Source organism: Telmatherina bonti, assembly GCF_933228915.1.
Source record: "Telmatherina bonti genome assembly, chromosome: 2".
Classification (NCBI taxonomy): domain Eukaryota; kingdom Metazoa; phylum Chordata; class Actinopteri; order Atheriniformes; family Telmatherinidae; genus Telmatherina; species Telmatherina bonti.
In genome coordinates this window covers 5,197,915-5,220,088 of record NC_136620.1, presented here as the reverse complement: position 1 = coordinate 5,220,088, position 22,174 = coordinate 5,197,915, and the positions used below count along the sequence as shown (strand labels likewise).

At 43.5% G+C, this 22,174-nt stretch overlaps 1 protein-coding gene across 1 annotated transcript in view; it reads right to left on the bottom strand.

Moving 5' to 3' along the window:
- The window catches only part of bbs2 (Bardet-Biedl syndrome 2), a 38,257-nt gene extending 16,493 nt beyond the window's left edge, over positions 1 to 21,764 (bottom strand). Inside the window, exons 1-14 of the mRNA XM_079246869.1 lie at positions 21,691 to 21,764; positions 21,190 to 21,322; positions 18,413 to 18,640; positions 18,204 to 18,329; positions 8,069 to 8,131; positions 7,898 to 7,975; positions 7,688 to 7,792; positions 7,503 to 7,589; positions 7,300 to 7,435; positions 7,087 to 7,226; positions 2,570 to 2,699; positions 2,267 to 2,438; positions 2,049 to 2,178; positions 1,855 to 1,974 (exon numbers count right to left, since the gene is read on the bottom strand). Of these exons, the coding sequence (XP_079102995.1) occupies positions 1,855 to 1,974; positions 2,049 to 2,178; positions 2,267 to 2,438; positions 2,570 to 2,699; positions 7,087 to 7,226; positions 7,300 to 7,435; positions 7,503 to 7,589; positions 7,688 to 7,792; positions 7,898 to 7,975; positions 8,069 to 8,131; positions 18,204 to 18,329; positions 18,413 to 18,640; positions 21,190 to 21,306 (1,632 nt within the window). The 5' untranslated portion in view covers positions 21,307 to 21,322; positions 21,691 to 21,764. The remainder of the gene's footprint in view (positions 1 to 1,854; positions 1,975 to 2,048; positions 2,179 to 2,266; positions 2,439 to 2,569; positions 2,700 to 7,086; positions 7,227 to 7,299; positions 7,436 to 7,502; positions 7,590 to 7,687; positions 7,793 to 7,897; positions 7,976 to 8,068; positions 8,132 to 18,203; positions 18,330 to 18,412; positions 18,641 to 21,189; positions 21,323 to 21,690) is intronic.
- Between the last annotated feature and the right edge of the window lie 410 nt (positions 21,765 to 22,174).

Sequence of the window (22,174 nt, the reverse complement as noted above, 5' to 3'; positions counted from 1 at the left end):
AGTCGGATTCGTTTCCGGTGAGGGTTGGACTCCACCAAGGCTGCCCTTTATCACCGATTCTGTTCATAACTTATATGGACAGAATTTCTAGGCGCAGCCGAGGTGTTGAGGGGATCCGGCTTGGTGGCCTCAGGATTGGGTCCCTGCTTTTTGCAGATGACGTGGTCCTGTTGGCTTCATCTGGCCGTGATTTCCAGCCCTCGCTTGAGCAATTCGCAGCCGAGTGTGAAGCGGCTGGGATGAGAATCAGCACCTCCAAATCTGAGACCATGGTCCTCAGCCGGAATAGGGTGGATTGTCCTCTCCGGGTCGGGAGTCAGGTCCTGCCTCAAGTGGAGGAGTTTAAATACTGTATCACGGGGTCTTGTTCACGAGTGAGGGAAGGACGGAGCGCGAGATTGACAGACATATCGGTGCGGCATCTGCAGTAATGCGGACTCTGCGCCGGTCTGTCGTGGTGAAGAAGGAGCTGAGTCAGAAGGCAAAGCTCTCGATTTACCAGTTGATCTACGTTCCTACCCTCACCTATGGTCATGAGCTGTGGGTCGTGACCAAAAGAACGTGATCTCATATCCAGGCGGCTGAAATGAGTTTCCTCCGCAGGGTGGCCGGGCTCACCCTTAGAGATAGGGTGAGGAGCTCAGTCATCCTGGAGGAGATCAGAGTAGAGCCGCTGCTCCTCTGCATCGAGAGGAACCAGTTGAGGTGGCTCGGGCATCTGGTCAGGATGCCTCCTGGACCTCCCTGGTGAGGTGTTCCAGGCACGTCCCTCTGGGAGGAGACCCCGGGGAAGACCCAGGACACGCTGGAGGGATTATATCTCTCGGCTGGCCTGGGAACGCCTCGGGATCCCCCCCGCAGAGTTGGCAAATGTGGCTGGGGAGAGGGAAGTCTGGGCTTCCCTGCTTAGGCTGCTGCCCCCGCGACCCGACCCCTAAATCTAAATCTGCTAAGTTTATCCCCTGTTCAGCTGCATGCACATTTTTAAGCACAAACAGGTTGTAGTTCTATGCTAATCATGACTTTTGAATATGTCTTGTTGGATTCTGATGTTACGTTCAGGATGGAGGGTTCATTGTTTATGGCTGTTTCTTGAGTCGTCCACACCGGTAGTCCTTGTACTCCAGAAAAACCAACTATTGTTTAAACTTTTAGAAACCATAGCAAACAAGCATTTACAAATTGCAGAATTTGAGCTGAATTTAATTTCACCTCAATGTGTTTACCTTGACAAGCTCGTTTTTTAATCAAAGATAATTTATTCATCCCCGAGGGGAAATTAATCAATTTGTTGATGACGCACAGATCTACATAACCAACCCACGAAAAGACTATAGTCCAATTCAAACTCTGATCATATACATTGATCAGATTAAAGATCAGATGTTCCAGAACTTACTTTAGTTAAATGAAGACAAAACTGAAATAACAGCCTTTGGATTAAAACTTAAAAGTCAAAATTAAAAACCACCTACCAAACCAGTAATCTGGGACTACTCCTGGACTCAGACTTGAATTTCAACAACACTTAAAGACAGATGTGAGGGAGGTTTCAGCAGGCCTTCTGTCTGTCTGCCGTTAGTAGACTAAACCAGTATTTTTCAATCACTGTGCGGTGGCACACTAGTGTGCCATGAGAGATCATCAAGGTGTGCCATGAGAAATAGGTTTGTTAAAGAGTAGAGTGAAAGATCATAAAATTTCTTTGCTTGTGTTTACCTGATTTCTATTCAAGACATTTCGACTAAACGGACTTTAAAATTATTAATATAGGTCTCAGCTACAAGCCAGTAAACTCAGATCATTAAGTCATGGTTCTTACTGGTTAACAAGTCACATCAGGTCTTTGTGTACCTGTCCATTGTTGGTCATATTAAAGGACAAAACTCCACCTCCTCTGAGAGAATTAAAGGCGATGTTTGGACTCTCCACGCCTTCTGGAAGCAAGAAGTTCTGGTTCAGCCACATTACCACCTGTAGACATACATGTAAACACCATATAAACAAGAAGAAGGTGACGCAGATGAGTCTGACAGAAACCGACATACCCGTTGTGGCCGGTCACTGATGCTAAAGGAAACTCGTCCTGTGTTGGGAGCAACTGAGGACTTGTCTGTTATCTCGTACATGGAAAAACGAGGCAGCTGCCGGGTGATCTCAAACACATGAAACTGGGTGCTGCAGAAAGGTTGTGTTAGCAGCACTCATCTGTCAGATCAGTTTCTATGATCATTTAATGCACCAGACTGAAACACACACATCGTACCTCATGTTCCCTCCAACAAAGGCTTTGATGTGCAGATCCACAGGTATGTCTTTGGGGGGGACGATGGGGACCCTGATGCAGCCCGACAGGTTCTGGGCAGTGGGGTGGACAACGTGGCTCTCACCCTCAAATATTCCCTCCGCAAATATGAGAACGGCACGTATAATGGTTTCTAGAGATGAGACAAGTGACATTTTAAGAGATTTAACTCAAATCTGGACTCAAAATTTGCTAAATGAATGACTGAATGAATTCATGTGCAAAAACATCATCTCAGCATGGTGGCAGTCTTGGGTTGAATACCGTTTGGAGTGGAAATACTGAGCTCTATATGAGCCTTCTGGGCCTCCGTTGCAGGTCTGACTAACAGCGCCGTCTGCAGCTGAGTGTTGGCTGGTATGACCCCCATCCCACTGTTTGTCTGTGACATGCCCTGAAACAACATAGCAGGGCCTGGAAACATGAGCAAGAACACCAACCAATGTTTTTCATTCGATTCCTACTCATACGGGCAGACAGTTTTGGTTCGCTTTTGAATTTTTTGGTAAAACTTGGACTGTTAGCAGACTGTGTCAAGGCTATTGTGAATGTCCCATTATTTTCAATGAGAGCCTGTCTGGGTTGGTTCTGCCACCTGATACCACCCTCTGTCAGTACGTGGATGATTTGTTAGTGGCTTGAAAAACACGTGAAGAATGTGAGAAAGCCACCATTGCTCTAGCTGAGAATGGGCAAAAAGCTAGCTTGAAAAAGCTACAATATGTGCAAAAGGAAGTGACATTCTTGGGTCACATGATCTCAACTGGCAAATAGGCTATTTCTTCTAAGCATGTAGCTGCCATTCAGACTATTCCTCGTCCATGCATTAAAAAACAGCTGACGTCCTTTCTGGGGATGACTTCATACGCGGAGAATTTCATTCCAAACTACTCCGTTCTGGAGGCTCCTCTTTCCCTTTTCCTTCATGAACCTTTCTGACATCATTTCTTGGAATGAGGAAGTTGATCGAGCATTTGTGGATTTGAAACTGGTAAATGGAAACAGGTTCCTACATTGGGTCTGCCTGACCCTGGGAAACAGTTTGTTCAGACTGTGGATGAGAAAAATGGGTGCATGACTTCAGTGTTGCTTCAGTCACATGGTGACAAACTACATCAGGTTGCATATCTTTCTTCTAAACTTGATCCTACAGTGCGTGGTCTCCCTCTTTGCTTGCGTACTGTTGCAGCCGCAGAGAAGGCTGTTTTAGCTTCCAGGTACATTGTTGGTTATTCTGATCGGACCTTGCTGGTTCCACATGCGGTGTCACTGATCTTGCTTGAGCAGAAGACTTCGCATCTTTCTGCAGCTAGACATCTCAGGTACACTTTCATACTTTTTGACATGCCAAACATAACAGTCAAGAGATGTACCGTCTTCATCCAGCAACTCTGCTCCCCACAGAAGGGGATGGGAACCCTCATTGTTGTGTTGCTGCTTTGCAGCAAATGTGTTCTCCCAGACAGATGCAACTGCAAAGTCTCCTGCTGCAAGACCCCTCTCCTCTGGGTTGCTCTCTGGCTCTGATGATGTGACTGGGTGTTGCCTGTCACTTTCCTCACTCTCTTCCAAATATCTCTCTCACACTCCTCCCTGTGTTCCACTTCCTCACTTTCTCTCTCTTCCTGTGTCTTTGTCAAATTTCCTTCAGGACCCTTTCTCTGCCTCCTGATCTTCCCGCTGGTCCTTTTCCTCCTCCTGATCCTCCTCCTCTGCCCAGCTCTCTCCCTTCTGACGTCACAGAATTACAATCTTTTGCAACTAAACCTGAAATTTAGTTGTGGAAGAAACTGGGTTCAGTTCTCTGTGATGGTGTTTGGTTTGGGCCGAATGGCATTCCATCTCTGCCACAGAAGTTCTGGTTTTATGCAAAAATCACTCATGGCCATGATCATGTGTCTGAAGGTGGAATGCTTTCTATGCTGCAGACTAACTGGTACACTAAAGGGTTTAGTTCTTATTTCCACAACAAGTTAAACCCAAAACCGGTACTTTGCGAGCACAGGAGCTCAGCAAGCTAAGCATTGGCTTAAGCAGCAGCCCCGAACCAGCACCGGCTCTTCTTTGGTGGAAAGGGTCCAAAAAGAAACTTAAGTTCTGGACAGAACTGATGTTCCACGAACTTAACCTTGTGATGCGTTCACTGTAATCATGTGATTTCTTGAATTTCTGCAAGACTTCTGAATTTGTCCACAGGTTGGCTCCTCGAGTAAAATGCTCCAGCTGTCTCAGTATGAAAGGTTTCCTCTCCAGACCTCGTGTCAGGCTCTCAGAGGATCTACATCAAAACTCATAGACGACCACTTCAGAAGACTTCAGCCTTTGGTTCTGATTTAAGTCATTTTTCCAGTCAGTTCTGACACTGGGCAGCACATTTATGTCCATAATGCCTGGATGGTCTTTATATTCCATTCCATTCTAGATTGCGCCGTCTGATGGCAGCAAACTGTAGTAGCTCTGACTTGCTATCTTGATTTTTTTTTTTTAAAGAACAAACTCTTCTCATATAGATATTAGCTCAAATTAGGTCTTCTTTTCTGAGGATTTCATACCAGTTTGGAGGGTGTGCTGCAAGGAAAATTTTTCTGCATATTTTTGCTCTTTCAAGACTTGTTATGATGAGTCTCCATGGCAACGAAAGACTTGTTTACAATCGGGATCAACTGATTAAAACCCCCAAATCAGGATTATCAGCGAAACAACACATCAAATCCTGATGGAGTTAAACAAGTTAAACAACTTAAAACCCAAACTAAGAAGTGCAAGGAGGACTACAGGAAGAAGTTAGAAAGTCAGCTCCAGCAGAATAACCTGAGGGATGTGTGGTCTGGAATGAAGAAGATCACCGGCTTCAAGTTAAAGGGGGACCAGCCTGATGGAGGTCTGGACAGAGCTAATGAGCTGAACATATTCTTCAGCAGGTTCAGTTCACCCCCTACCTCCAGCCCAACAGACCACACACCCTCCATAAGCCCACTGCTTTCCTGTCACGCCTCCAATCTGTCACCCTGCAGCTCAGTCATGGACCAGAACACAGCTTCATCTCCCTCCACATCAGGACATCCTGAGACCTCCACCTTGTTTGTCTCCTGCAATCAGGTTAAGAAGCAACTTGAGAAACTGAACCAGAACAAGGCTGCAGGTCCAGATGGTGTCAGTCCCAGAGTTCTCAAGACCTGCTCAAAACAACTATGTCCGATTCTCCAGCACCTTTTCAACACCTGTCTGAGACAAAATAGAGTCCCAGTGCTGTGGAAAACCTCCTGCCTTGTTCCAGTGCCTAAAAAAACACAACCAGCTGAACCAAGTGACTACAGACCAGTTGCCCTGACATCTCACATCATGAAAGTCCTGGAGAGACTCTTACTGGCTCACCTCAACAAGCAAGTAAACACCTTTCAGGACCCATTACAGTTTGCATATCGTAATGGACTTGGGGTTGAAGATGCCATCATATACCTGCTCCAGAGAGCACACTCTCATCTGGACCATTCAGGCAGCACTCTGAGGGTCATGTTCTTTCATTTCTCAGTGCTTTTAATACCATTCAGCCTGCTTTGTTATGTGAGAAGCTCCATAAATTCCAGGTGGATACCTCCACAACCACCTGGATCTATGACTACCTCACAAACAGACCCCAGTTTGTGAGACTGAAAGGTTGTGTGTCTGAGATGGAGGTCAGCAGCACTGGTGCACCACAAGGAACTGTACTCTGGCCATTCCTCTTCACTCTGTACACCTCAGACTTCCAGTACAACTCTGAGTCCTGTCATCTGCAGAAATACTCTGATGACTCTGCAGTTGTGGGGTGTATCAGGGATGGACAAGAAGCAGAGTACAGAGAACTGGTCAGTCAGTTTGTTAAATGGTGCGGTGACAATCATCTCATATTAAATAGCAGCAAAACAAAAGAGATGATTGTTGACTTCAGGAATAACAAGAGTTCAATTCAATTTAATTCAGCTTTATGTGTATAGCACCACTTCACAACAATGTTGTCACAGCGATTAGTCTAAGATTTCTGCTTGCATTGTTTTTTATTAGTGTTGATTTGTTTTGGGTTTTTTTTTCTTCTCTCAAAAGTCCAGCCAGGTAAGAGATTTGTTAATTGGCTAAATGCAAGATGCTCTGTATTTTAAACATGAGCTATTCTTCTTGTCCTCTTTGCATCATCACTGATCAATAAATAAATAAATGCCTTTTGATGATGTTGTTCTCCATTGTCGTTCATAAAGTCCACTCTAGTTGAGACAGGGATGGATAAAGTTGATGGACCTTTACCTTGGGAGTTCGCCTGTGATCTCTGAGTTACCGTGTGACATTCAGAAAGGTACTCTACAGTCCTGCAAACAAGCACCATGCTGACTGGAAGGGTCTGATCGTCCTCACCTTTTACATGCTGGTCTATCTTTTTCTCTCTAATTTCATGAGACAGATCGTCTCAGCTTTGTGGTCCAGGCTCAGAGTGGTCCGAGCTCAGAGTGGTCCCAGACTGATACCTGAGCTTAACAAGTGCTTGTGGTTACCATATTTTCCATAATTTTTGTCCACTCTAATTTGTTTAGTTGGTTTGGTAAAAAAAAAAAAAACTCAAAAACTTTTTACTTCGTTCCACTCCTGGCAGAGAAAGTGGACTTGTTTGAGGAAGAAGACCCAGTAATAGAAACAACATTCATACTCAACTAGAGACGTTTGGATCAACAACTAAAACCAAACCAGTGAGAGAAACTCAAGAAAAGATTAATCTTCTCCAGGGTTTGAAATAAATAAAAAGTACATACCTTTGCATTTTCTTCATAGTTGCGCAACTCGAGAAGCAAATTCTGTCTGCGCTGGCTAAGCTCTCGGACCAGGTCCTGTTCAGCACTGGAGTCCATCAGGTTCCCTTTCAGGTCCTTACTAGCTGGTAGGTAACCACGAACTACGAGAAACACTCTCATAAAGGTGATAACAGTTCAGAACACATAATGAAATGTAACGGCCTCTGCACTTACCTTCTCCCTCCACAGATGTGCAGATCAGCTGTTTCTCCCCATCCAGCCTGTAGTCTCCCTCCACCACTCCAGCCACAGATGAAGAGAAGTTGTCCTTGAAGATAACCTCTCCTGTGCGGTCGCTTCGAGCATCAATCTGAAACAAGACCAGTGGTGGTCAAATCTGGCCAAATGTGAAACCCCTGAGGAGCATTAGCACAGACCTTTCCATTGGACCAGCCGGTGATGAGCTCGACAATTCCATCAGCATTCAGGTCAAAGGCGTGGATGCTCATTGCATGGTTCTTAGACTGAAGGAGACAGAAATAGTGGACGAGGACCACAGACAAGTTTAGAAGAACTAAAGACAGAAAAGTCAATTTGTGTTTGCCATCAATGATTTCTGAACCTTGATCCTCCAGTAGCGAGCGATGCGGTCGTACACTCCCACTGTACCATTAGCTAGTGCATAGCCAAACCTGCTGCCGTGCATGTGACACAGTGATGTCACAGTCTGTGTGGAGGACAGAGTTAGCATGGCAACAATGGTTTAAAAAAACTGCAAATGCATTAAAAAAAAATTTGTATTGCAATATTGTAAATTTAACTTTAAACCTACCTCATTTTCAGTCATCTCTGAGACAAGTTCGTCTTCCCTGAACACCCTGATGTCAAAGTCCTCAGATCCCACCAGGAGCTGTCATTACATGAATCTGTCTTTCATCCTGTCTACATCAACATGTTTAAAGCAGAGAGCTAAAACAGAAGGCTCAGGGAAGTTTCGATTTACCTCATTTTTCCCATCCCCGGTGAAGTCACAGAGCTCTAGAGACCTGACGTTGTCACCCGTTACCTGAGAAAAAGTACATCACAGTTACAACATGTCCCCATGTTTAAAGCAAAAGTGGCATTTATTTTATAAATGTACAGTCAAATATTCAGAAAACCAAACACACTGAAAATAAAAAAAAACAAAACAAAAAAAACACTTAATCCTAGTCAGCATGCAGACATGTTTTTGCCCTCAGTTTGCCCAAATTTTGAGGCTAAAATTGTGTAAAATATATATAACGTGACACAGCAATATCAAGACCAACCAGAGGAAAAAAAAAAAACATTTATCAACAGAATTTTGTAGAAATAACATGTAGATAATTCTTTCAAATCTGGAAAAAAAAACTTAAAATTGACAAATTTATACTTTTTCAGAATTTACAGTTATTATGGGTGCCATATCTGTAAGCATTGAGGCACACATTTTTGTATTGGTCTGCGTTTATTCTGCGATATTACTAAATTTCTTCAGTTTTCGTCTCAATTTTCAGTTCATATCTCCTCCTATAGACCTTTGTCAGCACCAATACACAAATGTTATCTCCAAATGTATGTCTCAATCCGGAGAAGTGTGCTGTAATTGTTGCTGTACAAGAGTCTCACAATGTTTACATAATTTAAAAAAACTTTGAATTTTTGTCCCAGTGAAATGAATAGGATTTGGCCAAAATGAGCCCAAAACCCAGGACAATTTGGAGACATACAGTCCAGTCATACTTTTACAGAGATCATCATTCAAAGTTTAAACAGGTCAGCAAAGATTAAACTTTGACCTTCTCAAAGTACATTTTCATACCCTTGATGGCAGGGCTGTTCAGCTCGGGTCCTTGAGAGCCACAGTCGTGAAGTTTTTCATGTATCCATGCTCCAACACACCCTACTTGAATCAGTCATTATGCAGACCTCATTGGGCGTTGGATCCGTTTAATGGAAGCCAGGTGTTTTAGAACAGGGACACATGGAAAATCTGCAAGACAGTAGGGCTGGGCGATTAATTGGATTTTAATCTCAATTACAATCTGAGTTTTCATAGATCATGAAAATACAAGGGTGCTGTCATGGTGTAAACCATGCCTCCTAGTGAGCAGGTGAACCAGAATGGTAAGTGTCCAAACACCTGTATAGAGCAGGTGAAATGGCATGTACCATGTGTAGACCCCTTGAAGGGGTGTTTCCTATTCATGTTAATGTGACAGAAAATTTCTGAAGAATCTATTTTTATATGTATATATAGAGCTATTTAGGAATGTTTATAGCCTTGGCTAAATTTTACTGGCAGGTTGACGTACATAGTGAATTTTGTATCTGGGCATTGTATTAATTGTAAAGTGAATGTCAAATAATGTTGGTTTGTCTTGTAGGAGGGGCTTCCAGTATAAAGCTGGAGGAGAACCTTTAGGCACGAGAGAGCATTTTTGTTGTAATTGAGCAGCCATTGAATATTGCTTGTCCAATTGCTAGGTGGTGCATGGCTGACTCATAGGTTTTTATTTTGTGACTAATAAAGACGAGACAAAGTTAAAGAGCTGAGTTTCTGCAATTTTTTCCTACCACCACAGCCAGCCTCACAGGTGCGATTATTTTTCTCTTTGCAGTTTCCTCTCCTGTGTTTTCAGTGGCTAATCGACTGGCATTATAGCGCTGTGCTGTAAACCCGTTTTGGTTTCATTCAGACACTGTTGCCAACTTGGCGACTTTCCAAACCCCCTTGGCTACTTTTTTTTTTTTTGTTAAAAGTGACTAGTGACAAATCTCGCAGCTTTTACTGGAGTTATTAGAGACTTTTCTGGTGTTTTGGCGACTGACTTGAAGGCACGTATTGTTCTGCAGTTACTGTAAGGAAGGAGCAGCGGGAGCCTCTCCCGTCTTAAAGCACTCCCAGGCAGCCAGTCTCAGTCGGCTCCAGCTGCAGGTCAATGTAGAATAACTGCAGTAGGTTGTGGTTCACAACAAGTTCACAACAACATGGGTTATACCATGGTCAACATGGACAACCTGCTGCATTATTTTTGTATAAATGCACACGTAGTTCGGCGAGTTAAAGGAGTCATCACACGGAAATTGCACTTTTTCGAGTTAAAACGTGCATATTAGTGTTGGGCGGAAGTGCTAACATCCCTGGAAGCCTTTCTTTTGAAGACAGGCGGGTTTTCCCGTCTGGGTGCTTTGTTCACAGCAAAACTGTCTACAAGACTGAAATCTAGCAAACTGAGTTTTGTTTTTTATTTTCTCCCAGGGATGTCGATCCCATGTCCACTGCTCAGTTGTCAGTTAACAAAACCAACCCTGTGATGTTTTTTGCTCTCCCTTCATCAGCGGACCAAACCACAAGGGACAGAAGAATTACATTAATTTTTGCTGATAATGCACCTGCATCTATGCCGGCCACAGCCTCTGTTTGTGCCAAACATTTTGCTAACATTTGGGAAAATACCAGGAGAAGACGGCATCAACCCGGTTGGAAAGAGGGGGAATTGCAACTTTAAGCGGCTCACCATCAATGCAGTCGGTAAGTGTCACTACTGCTATAAAGTTCTGCTTTATCGTGACTGAGACGTGACTTAAGCCAGTCCATCTATCCAGTCCATCTTCATGCCACTTATCCGGGGTCGGGTCGCGGGGGAAGCCTAAGCAGGGAAGCCCAGACTTCCCTCTCCCCAGCCACATTTGCCAACTCTGCGGAGGGGATCCCAAGGCATTCCCAGGCCAGCCGAGAGATATAATCCCTCCAGTGTGTCCTGGGTCTTCCCCGGGGTCTCCTCCCAGAGGGACGTGCCTGGAACACCTCACCAGAAGGCATCCTGACCACCTCAACTGATCGAGCCACCTCAACTGGTTCCTCTCGATGTGGAGGAGCAGCGGCTCTACTGTGTTCTCCTCCCGGATGACCGAGCTCCTCACCCTATCTCTAAGGGAGAGCCCGGCCACCCTGCGGAGGAAACTCATTTCAGCCGCCTGTATACGAGATCTCCTTCTTTCGGTCACGACCCACAGCTCATGACCATAGGTGAGGGTAGGAACGTAGATCGACCGGTAAATCGAGAGCTTCGCCTTCTGGCTCAGCTCCTACTTCACCACGACAGACCGGCGCAGAGTCCGCATTACTGCAGACGCCGCACCGATCCGTCTGTCGATCTCGCGCTCCGTCCTTCCCTCACTTGTGAACAAAACCCCGAAATATTTAAACTCCTCAACTTGAGGCAGGACCTGACTCCTGACCCGGAGAGGGCAATCCACCCTATTCCGGCTGAGGACCATGGTCTCAGATTTTGAGGCTCTGATTCTCATCCCAGCCACTTCGCACTTGGCTGCGAATCACTCAAGTGAGAGCTGGAGATCACGGCCAGATGAAGCCAACAGGACCACGTCATCTGCAAAAAGCAGGGACCCAATCCTGAGGCCACCAAGACGGATCCCCTCAACACCTCGGCAAACAGAAATTCTTTCCATATAAGATATTAACAGAATCGGTGATAAAGGGCAGCCTTGCGGGAATCCAACCTTCACCGGAAATGAATTTGACTTACTCCCAGCAATGCGAACCAAGCTCTGACATCTGTTGTATAGGGACCAGACAGCTCATGCAAGGAGGTCCGGTACCCCATACTTCCGGAGTACCCCCCACGGGAGCCCCCGGGGGACATGGTCGAATGCCTTCTCTAGGTCCACAAAGCACATGTAGACTGGTTGGGCAAACTCCCATGCCCCCTCCAGGACCCCAAAGAGGGTATAGCGCTGGTCTACTGTTCCGCGACCAGGAGGAAAACCACAGTGCTCCTCCTCAATCCGAGATTCGACTATCCGGCAAACCCTCTTCTCCAGGACCCCTGAATAGACCTTACCAGGGACGCTGTGGAGTGTGATCCCCCTATAATTGGAACACACCCTCGGTCCCCCTTCTTAAAAAGGGGGACCACCACCCCAGTCTGCCAGTCCAGCAGCACTGTCCCCGATGTCTACAAGATGCTGCAGAGACGTGTCAGCCAGGACAGCCCCACAGCATCCAGAGCCTTAAGGAACTTCGGTCGGATCTCATCCATACCAAGGAGCTTTTTAACCACCTCAGCGACTTCAACCCCAGAGATAGGAGAGTCCACCCCTGAGTCCCCCCAAGTTCTGCTTCCAAATCGGAAGACGTGTTGATAGGACTGAGGTGGTCTTCAAAGTATTCCCCCCCACCAACCCACAACGTCCCGAGTTGAGGTCAGCAGCTTCTTTTCTCCACTGTACACAGTCTTAACGGAGCACTGCTTCCCCCTCCTGAGTCGTCGGATGGTGGACCAGAATCGCCTCGAAGTCGTCCGGAAGTCTTTCTCCATATGGAGTCTCCGATAGGACTCCTTCTTCAGCTTGACGGCATCCTTCACTGCTGATTTCCACCAATGAGTTCTTGGATTACCGCCACGACAGGCACCAACGACTTTACAGCCACAATTCTGGCCGGCCGCCTCAACAATAGAGAAACGGAATACAGCCCATTCAGACTCAATGTTCCCCGCCTCACTCGGGACATGTTTGAAGCTCTGCTGAAGGTCGGAGTTGAAGCTCGCTCTTACGGGGGACTCTGCCAGACGTTCCCAGCAGACCCTCACAACACGTTTGGGCCTGCTAGATCTGACCGGCTTCCTCCCCCACCATCTGAGACAACTCACCACCAGGTGGTGATCAGTTGACAGCTCCGCCCCCCTCTTCACCCGAGTGTCCAAGGCATGTGGCCGCAGGTCCGACGATACGACTACAATCGATCATCAAACTACAGCCCAGAAAATCCTGATGCCATGTGTACATATGGACACTCTTATGTTGGAACATGGTGTTCATTAAGGAAAATCCATGACGAGCACAGAAGTCCAATGACAAAACACCATTTGGGTTCAGAGGGGGGGGACCATGCCTCCCAATCACTCCTCTCCAGGTCTCACTGTCATTGCCCATGTGAGCGTTGAAGTTCCCCAGCAGAACAATGGAGTCCCCAGAAGGAGCACCCTCCAGCACTCCCTCCAAGGACTCCAGAAAGGGTGGGTACTCTGAACTGCTGTTCGATGCATAAGCACAGACAACAGTCAGAACCCGTCCCCCCACCCAAAGGCGGAGGGAAACTACCCTTTCATCCACCGGGGTGAACCCCGAAGGAACTAGTTCCAGAGCCCAAGCCATGCGTTGAGGTGAGTCAACTATTTCTAGTCGGAACCGCTCAACCTCGCACACAAGCTCAGGCTCCTTCCCCACCAGAGAGGTGACGTTCAATGTCCCTAGAGCCTGCTTCGGCAGCTGGGGATCGGACCACCAGGGTCCCCACACCTTGCTGCCGCCCAGCTCACACTGTACCCAACCCCTACGGCTCCTCCCGCAGATGGTGAGTCTACGGGAGGTGGGGCCCATGTAACTCTTTCAGGCTGATCCTGACCGGGCCCCACGGGTAAAGGCCCGGCCACCAGACGCTCACTCTCGTACCCCACGCACAGGCCTGGCTCCAGAGGGGAGTCCCGGTAACCCACGTCTGGGCAAAAACATTTCTGCCCAGGTTTGTGGTCATCATAGGGGTTGATGAGCCGTGCTTGGTCTGGTCCCTCCCCTAGACACCTGTTTGCCATGGGTGACCCTACCAGGGGCATAAAGCAGACAGACAACAGAGCTGCTAGGATCTTCGGGACACACAAACCCCTCCACCACGATAAGGTGACGGCTCATAATGCTGATGCAAATAATGCTAATGCTAAAGAGACTAGCCTGAAGGTTTAACTTTCTGCGGCGTACAAATGAGCCCCAGGTTTTATTTTCTTATATCTATCCTATGCTCTGCCACGTAAATGTTTGGAAACAACTTCTCTATTTATTATTTTTTACGCCTTCTACCACACAGTAAGTACGATATTCATGATGGATGTAGCTTTGCTCTCCCCACCATGACATGGCAGCTGTAATAATCATCATGATAATTTAACAAGGTGACCATCATCTAGTCTGATATTGGCACCTATTGGATATCGGCAGGGAGAAAATGTATAAGGTTTTTCTTATTTTTTAAGTGATGTCCTACTGCCTTTTTATGTCCATCATTGGATTTATTCTCTGGATCAGAATGCAAACTTTTTATTTCTGACATTTTCGTGTCCTGTTTGTAAAACGGGAGCTGTGCAGGATTAATATCTGCAGCTGCAGCCTCTGTGGATGTGGAGGTCTGACTCCTGGTATAATGGATCCGAAAGATATGTTTTATTTTTATCTACATGCAGTGAAGACACAGAGGTTAGGGAAAATTGTGTCTGTGAATAACTGTGTGAAATAAAATGACTGTGTTTTTAATATTCTGTTAATATTTTGATGTGTGAAAACCTGTTTTATTTAATCAGCTTTGAAAATAAAAGTATGCAAAGCACTTCGTGTTGTCTTTGGCATGAAAGTGCTTTATAAAGTTTGATTTGATCTATTTGTATTACAATATTTGATTACTCTTAAACTGCAGCTATTTACACGTACATGCTATTTATGTGATGATCTGATATTTTTCAAACTTGTATTTGCAAATTTTAGTCCAGCACATCTCACGCCATGCGCAGCACCAGCGGTCTACTGATGTCTAAAAGTCGGTGTTGGAGCAGACTGACCCTACAATGCAGTCAACAACTGGAACACAGCTGTCATCAAGGACTTTCCACCCTCTCTTCAGAAATACAGGTTTGTCATTTTTTTGATTAATTTTACATACAGAAAATGATAATAAATGAAACACATATACATTCTTAATGGAAGCTAAGAGGCACTTTTATTGCTTGTTCTGATGTCAGTATCTGGTTCTGTGCAGAAAAGGAACCCAGAGGACAGCAGTGAAGATGAGATCAGTCTAGAGGAAGATGATGATGAAGAGTGCTGTGGAGGCTTGCTCATCCGGCTCCAGAACCACGAGTGTCCACATAAAACCCAGAAAACTCAGCTACTGTATTAATAGAATCAATAACTAAGTGATAATGATCATTTTTATTTTATTACATTGAAAATGAGCATTGATCTTTATTTCTGTACACTAATAAAGATATTGTGTTTTAAAGAGCTGTTTTGTTTTGTTTTTTTTTACTTCAGCTTTACATTTTACTTTCAGAAGTCAGATGCATAAATGTGTATGTGGTAAAGTTGTGTATTTACTTTAATTCACTTGCTTTTGTCCTAAGTGACTGCAGCAAATTTACTATTTGTTATATGTAATATGAAATGGCCAGAACATATATAATCACCTCATTAAACATATTCATTCACAGTCATTTGCCATTTGATTAACTTTATTTCTGGATTTTTGGGCATTGAAGAGAAACTTGCCTCTAATTCCCTCCAACAGGTAAATGTATACAATCCTGCTTATAAAGTTTTCTGCATTTTGTAATGAAAAAGCACTGAAGCAGACTGGTTCCACGCCAGGATGTTGGGTCAGACACGGAGGAGTTTGGACCTGCTTTATCCTTCTGAGCACCTAAGGAAATGAAAAGAGAGGTTTTATTTTCTAAGCACAGTAATAATATCTTGCTGTCTATTTCTGTTGGCATGTGCAGCTTAACAGAAACAATTAGACCAACATAATAGATAGTAAGTGATGCTGGAATATATAAAACACAGGATATTAGTCAGCAGGAAGCCTGATCAATGATACAAGATATCTGACTTCATGTTATTTATCTGTACAGTAACACAGCAGCCCACATCAGTGGCTGCATCAACCAGATATCTGTCATGTTGACATAACGACATTTTTCACACTCCTGGCTAAAACGGGAAATCTAAATAAGCTAATTAATTTAGAAAAACATGTGACAGTAAATAAAACCTCAATAAAAAGCGAAGCTTTGTGAAACTCCATGTGGTTAAAATGTGTGTGTGCTTATCTGGATGCAGACCGGCCGGCAGCTGAACACTTAACATACCGACCGGTTCAGTCAACATCCGTTTCATTTTTTACATCTGTAACTTCGGATTGTGTTAAAAAGTGCATTTATTGTTTAGAAAACGGTCCAACACAGAATAAAACTGAGACGTATTAACATGAACGACATGCCTCGTTGTCAACATGCTATCTGAACAGGCAAGGCGAGCAGACATTAAAATGAGGACTTTACCATTCAGAGACAGTTTGTTGTAAACGTGCTCCTTCCACCATCTCGGTATCTTCTCTCTCAGGCTCAGAGTCCGGTTCAAACAACAATGCTGAATTCAGAAAGCTGCTGCTGTCGGGTTAGCTGCTATCACTAGCCGCTAATGTTTTTAGAATCAAGAATACTGGCCTCGCCCCCCATCCGACTCCAGATTTCCAGCGATCAATCAGCGAGCACATTAATATTATTTTAATCCATATCTAGGTTGGTGAAAATCTCGCGTGAATTCTTGCGAGAAAAGTTTTGTTATGAATAAAGTGTCAGAAAAAGCACTTTTTAAATTTTTTTTGGGTTTAATACGTTTTTAAACAGTTATTTAAAAACAGTTAGAGGACAGTGGGCACATGAAAAGACCAGGTTATGACACCTTTAAATCATTGTGATATCCCTCCGTCACAGGGCGTCACCATAGCAAGGCGTTAATCAGCTGGTTCAGATCAGCTGTCCTTTTACAGGTGAATCAAAGAAACGCGCTGCAGCCTGACAGCGGTTGTTTGGCATTAAAATGACATCCAGGCCAACATGAAATAGTTCGTATAACATAGTATATTTAGCAAATGGTTTTAAAAAATAAATACTAATTTGTTATAAAATGTTTACTGTGTGGACCATGGCATAGGCAGACCTCGAAAACTCGAAAGCATGCATTATACATCCCTGACACGGAGTCAAGAACACCACAACGCGCAGCATTGTTTAATCCGTACTTATATTTATGTATTCAGTTTACATCAGTATTTGCACTTTTTCAAGACAAAGCTTCATGTGATTTGTTTGTTTTCTAAAATTTGTGGAATCCTAAAGACATTGTTTGAGAGCCACGGTTTAATGTTAACTATATTCATGTTAAAGATAATGGATCATCGTGTTAAATAATCGAGATCTCAATTTTATGCAAAATAATCATGATTATAATTTTTGCCAAAATCGAGCAGCCCTACAGGACAGTGGCCTTTTTAGACCGACTCCAAACACGACTGCTCTATGACAACAGCAGGTTAACATTTTAGTTAAAAGTTAAAAAATAATAATAATAAAATGCAGAAAATCTACCAAAGTCCCATTCCACTCTGGCACACTCAAAATCTGGCTTGAAAAGTTCATCTCAGTTTTCAAAAACAAAGGTTTCTCATGCCCAGAGTTTTTGCTGTACATACACAGAATGCATATCAAAATGTACAATCAAGCTGTCTACAAGATAGACCCCGGCTCTGAAGTTGCAAGGACCTATGGTTTTTTATTTAAAGAGCTTCGAAAGTTTGAAAGTCTGCTATTTTGCCAATTGACTCCAATTCTAAAGAAACCTGACTTCAACCAGAACCTTTGGATTTTTAGCTCACCGCCATTTAAAATCTTTTCACATTGGGTAACATAATTACTTCCAACTCTTTTAGCACCCATGCTTCAAGAATTATCAATGTGAATGTGATTCTTTGCATTAACACTGTTGCATTCCTGTTTCTTTGTTATTCCGCCAAATTTTGGCACTTAACTCCTTTTTAACAGTTTGTGCCACTTCAGCCATTCAAGTATTAAACCTTTCAGCACAGTCAGGAGAATTATGCTATGACTTCTGTCATTTCAGATGTATTTTTTTTTAGATATTTAGCATTTTTTTAGACAGACAGACAGACAGACAGATATATATATATATATATATATATGTATTACAGGGCCTGTCAATGCAGCTGCAGCTCTTGATTCTGAGCGGCCAGTTGAATTTGTCGAGTTATTTCTGCTTAACTTGTGCAGAATATTGTCAATCAGACTAACCCATATGAAGATCAGTACATTCAAGCTAAGAGCAATCCTTCATCACAAGTAATATATGTACAATGCTTACACCATTGGCACCCATTAGTAAATTCGTTACAAGTTCACATCCAGTGAGTACCCATTACTTTTCTTTCTTTCTTTAAACTTAGTTTGATCTGATCTGAATTCTCTTACTGTCCAAAAATGGTCGTTTCCCTCATAGTCAAAGCCTTGCAAGGCACAATTTCCCCCAATGATGGCAAGAGGAGGAGGAATGTCCCCAAGTTTCCCCAACACTATGGCATTGGCTCCATCTGTCACCTAAACCAACAGAGAGCAACATTTTCAGGTAAAATCAATAAATGACATCAGATTCTTCACCTGCCCTTCTCAGCTCCACTCACCTCTCTGTAAAATATGTCTGTGTTGTCATAGACATCGTAGGCCAGCAGGTTGGTCTGAGATCCCACCAACAGAGTGTCCCTGGAGGTGTTTGGCCCCAATGTCCCTGCAGTCAGACAGGTTACTGCCTGGTTGATGTTGAGAAGGGAGATGTCAGAGTCCTGGCTGCTCTGACTCAGTCGATGAGCTGCAGGTCTCTGACCGCGACTGTGAGGGTTGTGAATGAAAACCTTAAGAAGAAGGAAAAGAGAACTGGTGATGATGAAGTACTGAAGACGGAAATAAGGAAAGAAAAAAGCTGACTAGATTAGCCAAGCCTCTTCCACCCAAGGGGTCTTTTAAAAGTTTTGGCTTGAAAATGACATGCACAAATAGAATTGCTTATTTCTCTGTGATTAGACATTCTACGTACACCATCCTCGTATCAAATTAAAGCTAACACGTGAAATTGTATCTGATGTGACATCTTCACCACAGATGCTACGATTTCAAAGTAATTAAAGATGGAACATGAAAAAATGTTTACATTTTTTTCCTCGCCTAAATATTTGCATTTCATAATTCCTAATAAATAAGCATTGTACTGTTTTTTAATTTTTTTAATAAAGTGTAAATACACACACTGTGTGTAATGCGAGCTGTAGATGCACTTACAGGTTGTATATTTTCTAACTTTTACACCAGGATACATGATGGATATATGACTTTGGCTATGATTGGCCAATCGGTATGACCAACCCCTCAGTTTAATCACTGTGATGTTATATTTGGGTCAACGTTACCAATCAGCAACAGCAAAGCCGAAAATGTTTGTGACAAAAAATGACTGACACCTGTCGTCGTCCAATCAAACGGATGTAACCGGGCAGAAAATTGTGATTTTTGTAGGGCTAACTACAAAGGGAGATGTAGTTGTATTACTAAATGCAGTTTTATACCAGTTGCTAAAGTTTTGGAGGCAAAACAGCAAACGTAATACGTAATGATGTTTTTCAAAAGTGAAGCATAAATCTAGCTTCTTTTTTTTCTTTTTTAAATTTGGCGGAATCTTGGTCATAGCAAGATTAAACTAATATGTTTGGAATTTGTGGGACGTGTGCTTTCAGTACAGGTGTTTGTTCATTTGCATGGCAACAGATGCACACGAGGTTCCATTGTTTTTGTTTACGTATTTCTGCAAACTTTGTCTACTTGGTGTTTAAATTGTTTATTGTCTGATGTGTTTGGTGGTTATGGTAATGAGTTTTATGAACTTTTAGCTAAGAGTTAGACTTAGACTTCACTTTATTGATCCCTTTGAGATGAGTCCCTCAGGAAAATGAACATTTCTGGCAGCAAAAAGATAAAGTAGCATGCACATAAAAATTAAACAAATAAAAAGTACTGCGATGTACTGGCGACCTGTCCAGGGTGTACCCTGCCTCTCGCCCCAAGGCTGCTGGGATAGGCTCCAGCTCCCACACAAGCCGTAATCAGATTAAGCAGTTTCAGAAAATGAATGAATGAATAAAAAATGAACAAGTAAAAATTTAAAAGTAAAAGTAAACCATAATAAATAAATTAAACAATTATAAATTGCACAAACAACTGACTACTACCTCCACCCCTCGTTTCTACTGCATCTATGTCCTCATACCCCTAAATGAGGAGTTGGAGAGTGCGATGGCATGATGGAAAAGGAGTTTGTAAGCCTGGTGGTCCGACACTTAGAAGCAGCAGTCTATCACCAAACAGGCTCCTCTGGTTCCTGATGACAGTGTGCAGAGGGTGGCTGGCATTGTCCATCACATCCAGCAGGTTGTGCAGATTCCTCGACTCTGCCACCGTCACCAGAGTCCAGCTTCATGCTGACCACAGTACCGGCCCAGGTTAAAGACATACATGTCAGATCCAGAGTGGATCCAGTTTAATAAATAAACTCACTTTCAGCTTGAAGTGAAATTATTTGGTATATCCCCGTCTATACTGTCTCAGTAAAGCTGTCTGTTGTTTTTTCAAGTGATGCTTGCTGGTTGTGAAACTGACAGCTTTGATTCATGTCTAACAGACCCTCCAGACTGACAGCAATGTTTAATCATTAGTATCTCCCGGGGGGCCTTGCAATTCATGTTTTTATTAATAATTTAATTTAATTTAATTCAATTTAATATTAATAACTGACCTTGGATGTGTGACTTCTTGCTAATCCTAAACGAAGTTTTCAGAAAGAGTTCTTCAGGGTCCTGAAAGGACTTTCCAAAGTTCTTTGAATGTTTCTGCCTTTTGTTTCAGAAGATCCCACCCTACTTCAATAATGCAGAGGTCCAGGTTCTGGAGAGGATCCACCCCTACATCAGATCCTTTGAGGTCCAGGTTCTGGAGAGGATCCACCCCTACATTAGATCTGTTGAGGTCCAGGTTCTGGGAAAGATCCATCCTTCCATCGGACCCATTTCCACTGATCTTCAGTCCGTTCTTGGGTCATGGGACAAACCTCACCCTCTTACTGGCTTCTTCACAGCTGTGTTTCCATTGGAAGTATTTCTGATGAAATGGATCAACTGAATGTCCAGATGCATCTCTCAGGTCCTGATTCAGGTCCTTGGTGGATTTCAGATCATGTAGTGTTTTAGTCCTAATTCTTTTTATTTTGTCCTCCAGGTTTCCAGTTTCTGCCAAAATGCTTGGATATGTTGAGCTAACAAGAAACCACTGTTCAATCTTTGCTGGTTTTCACAGAAGAAACTAAAGGAACAGGAACAAATGATGTAACCGTAATAATCCTAGCATAATCCCTCACCTTTCCAGCTTGAGTGGCAGCAGTAAGGCAGGGGTGCACTCCATCAAACCTTCCAACAGTCACCATGCGAGGGTTAATCTTGTGGTTGAGTTTCAGGGTGAATATGGGGACCATCATGGTGGTTACTCTTTATCTATGATCAGAATGGAGCAGAAACACACACAGATTATTCGTTCATGAACATTTTTTTTATATATAAAAGGCAGTTTTTCACCGTAACCGAGTGACAATGTGAGATTTTGCTGCACTAATGTATTTAGAGGCTTTAACTCCGCCACTCAGGACTGAGTTCTGTTGCCTAGGAACAGCAAGCTGTTCGTCTGGCTAATCTCCCCGTGGTTTTCTCTACAGTAAGTCCAATTATGCGACAAAAACCTGACACTTCACTGTTTATCTCATAATACCCACTACCGATGGTCACATCAAACGACCAAAAAGCGTAAAATAGCATTTTCTTACTTCATTTAGTCGTAAAACTAGCATACTTAAGCTTAGTCTTACCGTCGATGTGTGGACTTCCTGAAATATTGACCTGCTCCAACAAGCGGAACCATAATACCAAGAAGACAGTTCCTGATCAAGCATAACCCGGAGCGGAAACTGCGCCGCAGTGACGACATCATATACATAGACATCATATACATAGACATCCTTTACATAGACATCATATATACGTAGACGCCTCTTTGAGCGCTGGAGAGTGAACCAGCGTCGCCGCCATATTGGATGGGTCTCCGCTGCCGAGTTTTGCTGCACGGTCAACGTAGTTTCCCCACAAAACTCTTTTTTGTGGAACAATCCGTATATATTACACACTAAAAAAAACAACACTTTTCTACATAATTGGTTGATAAATAATATTAACACAGTGAATAATCTCTTAAATGCAAGTGAATTATTAGAATTATTATGATATTATTATTAGGCCCGAGCACCTTGGCGGTGCGAAGGCCTATTGTATTTGCAGTGTTTATTAGGCCCGAGC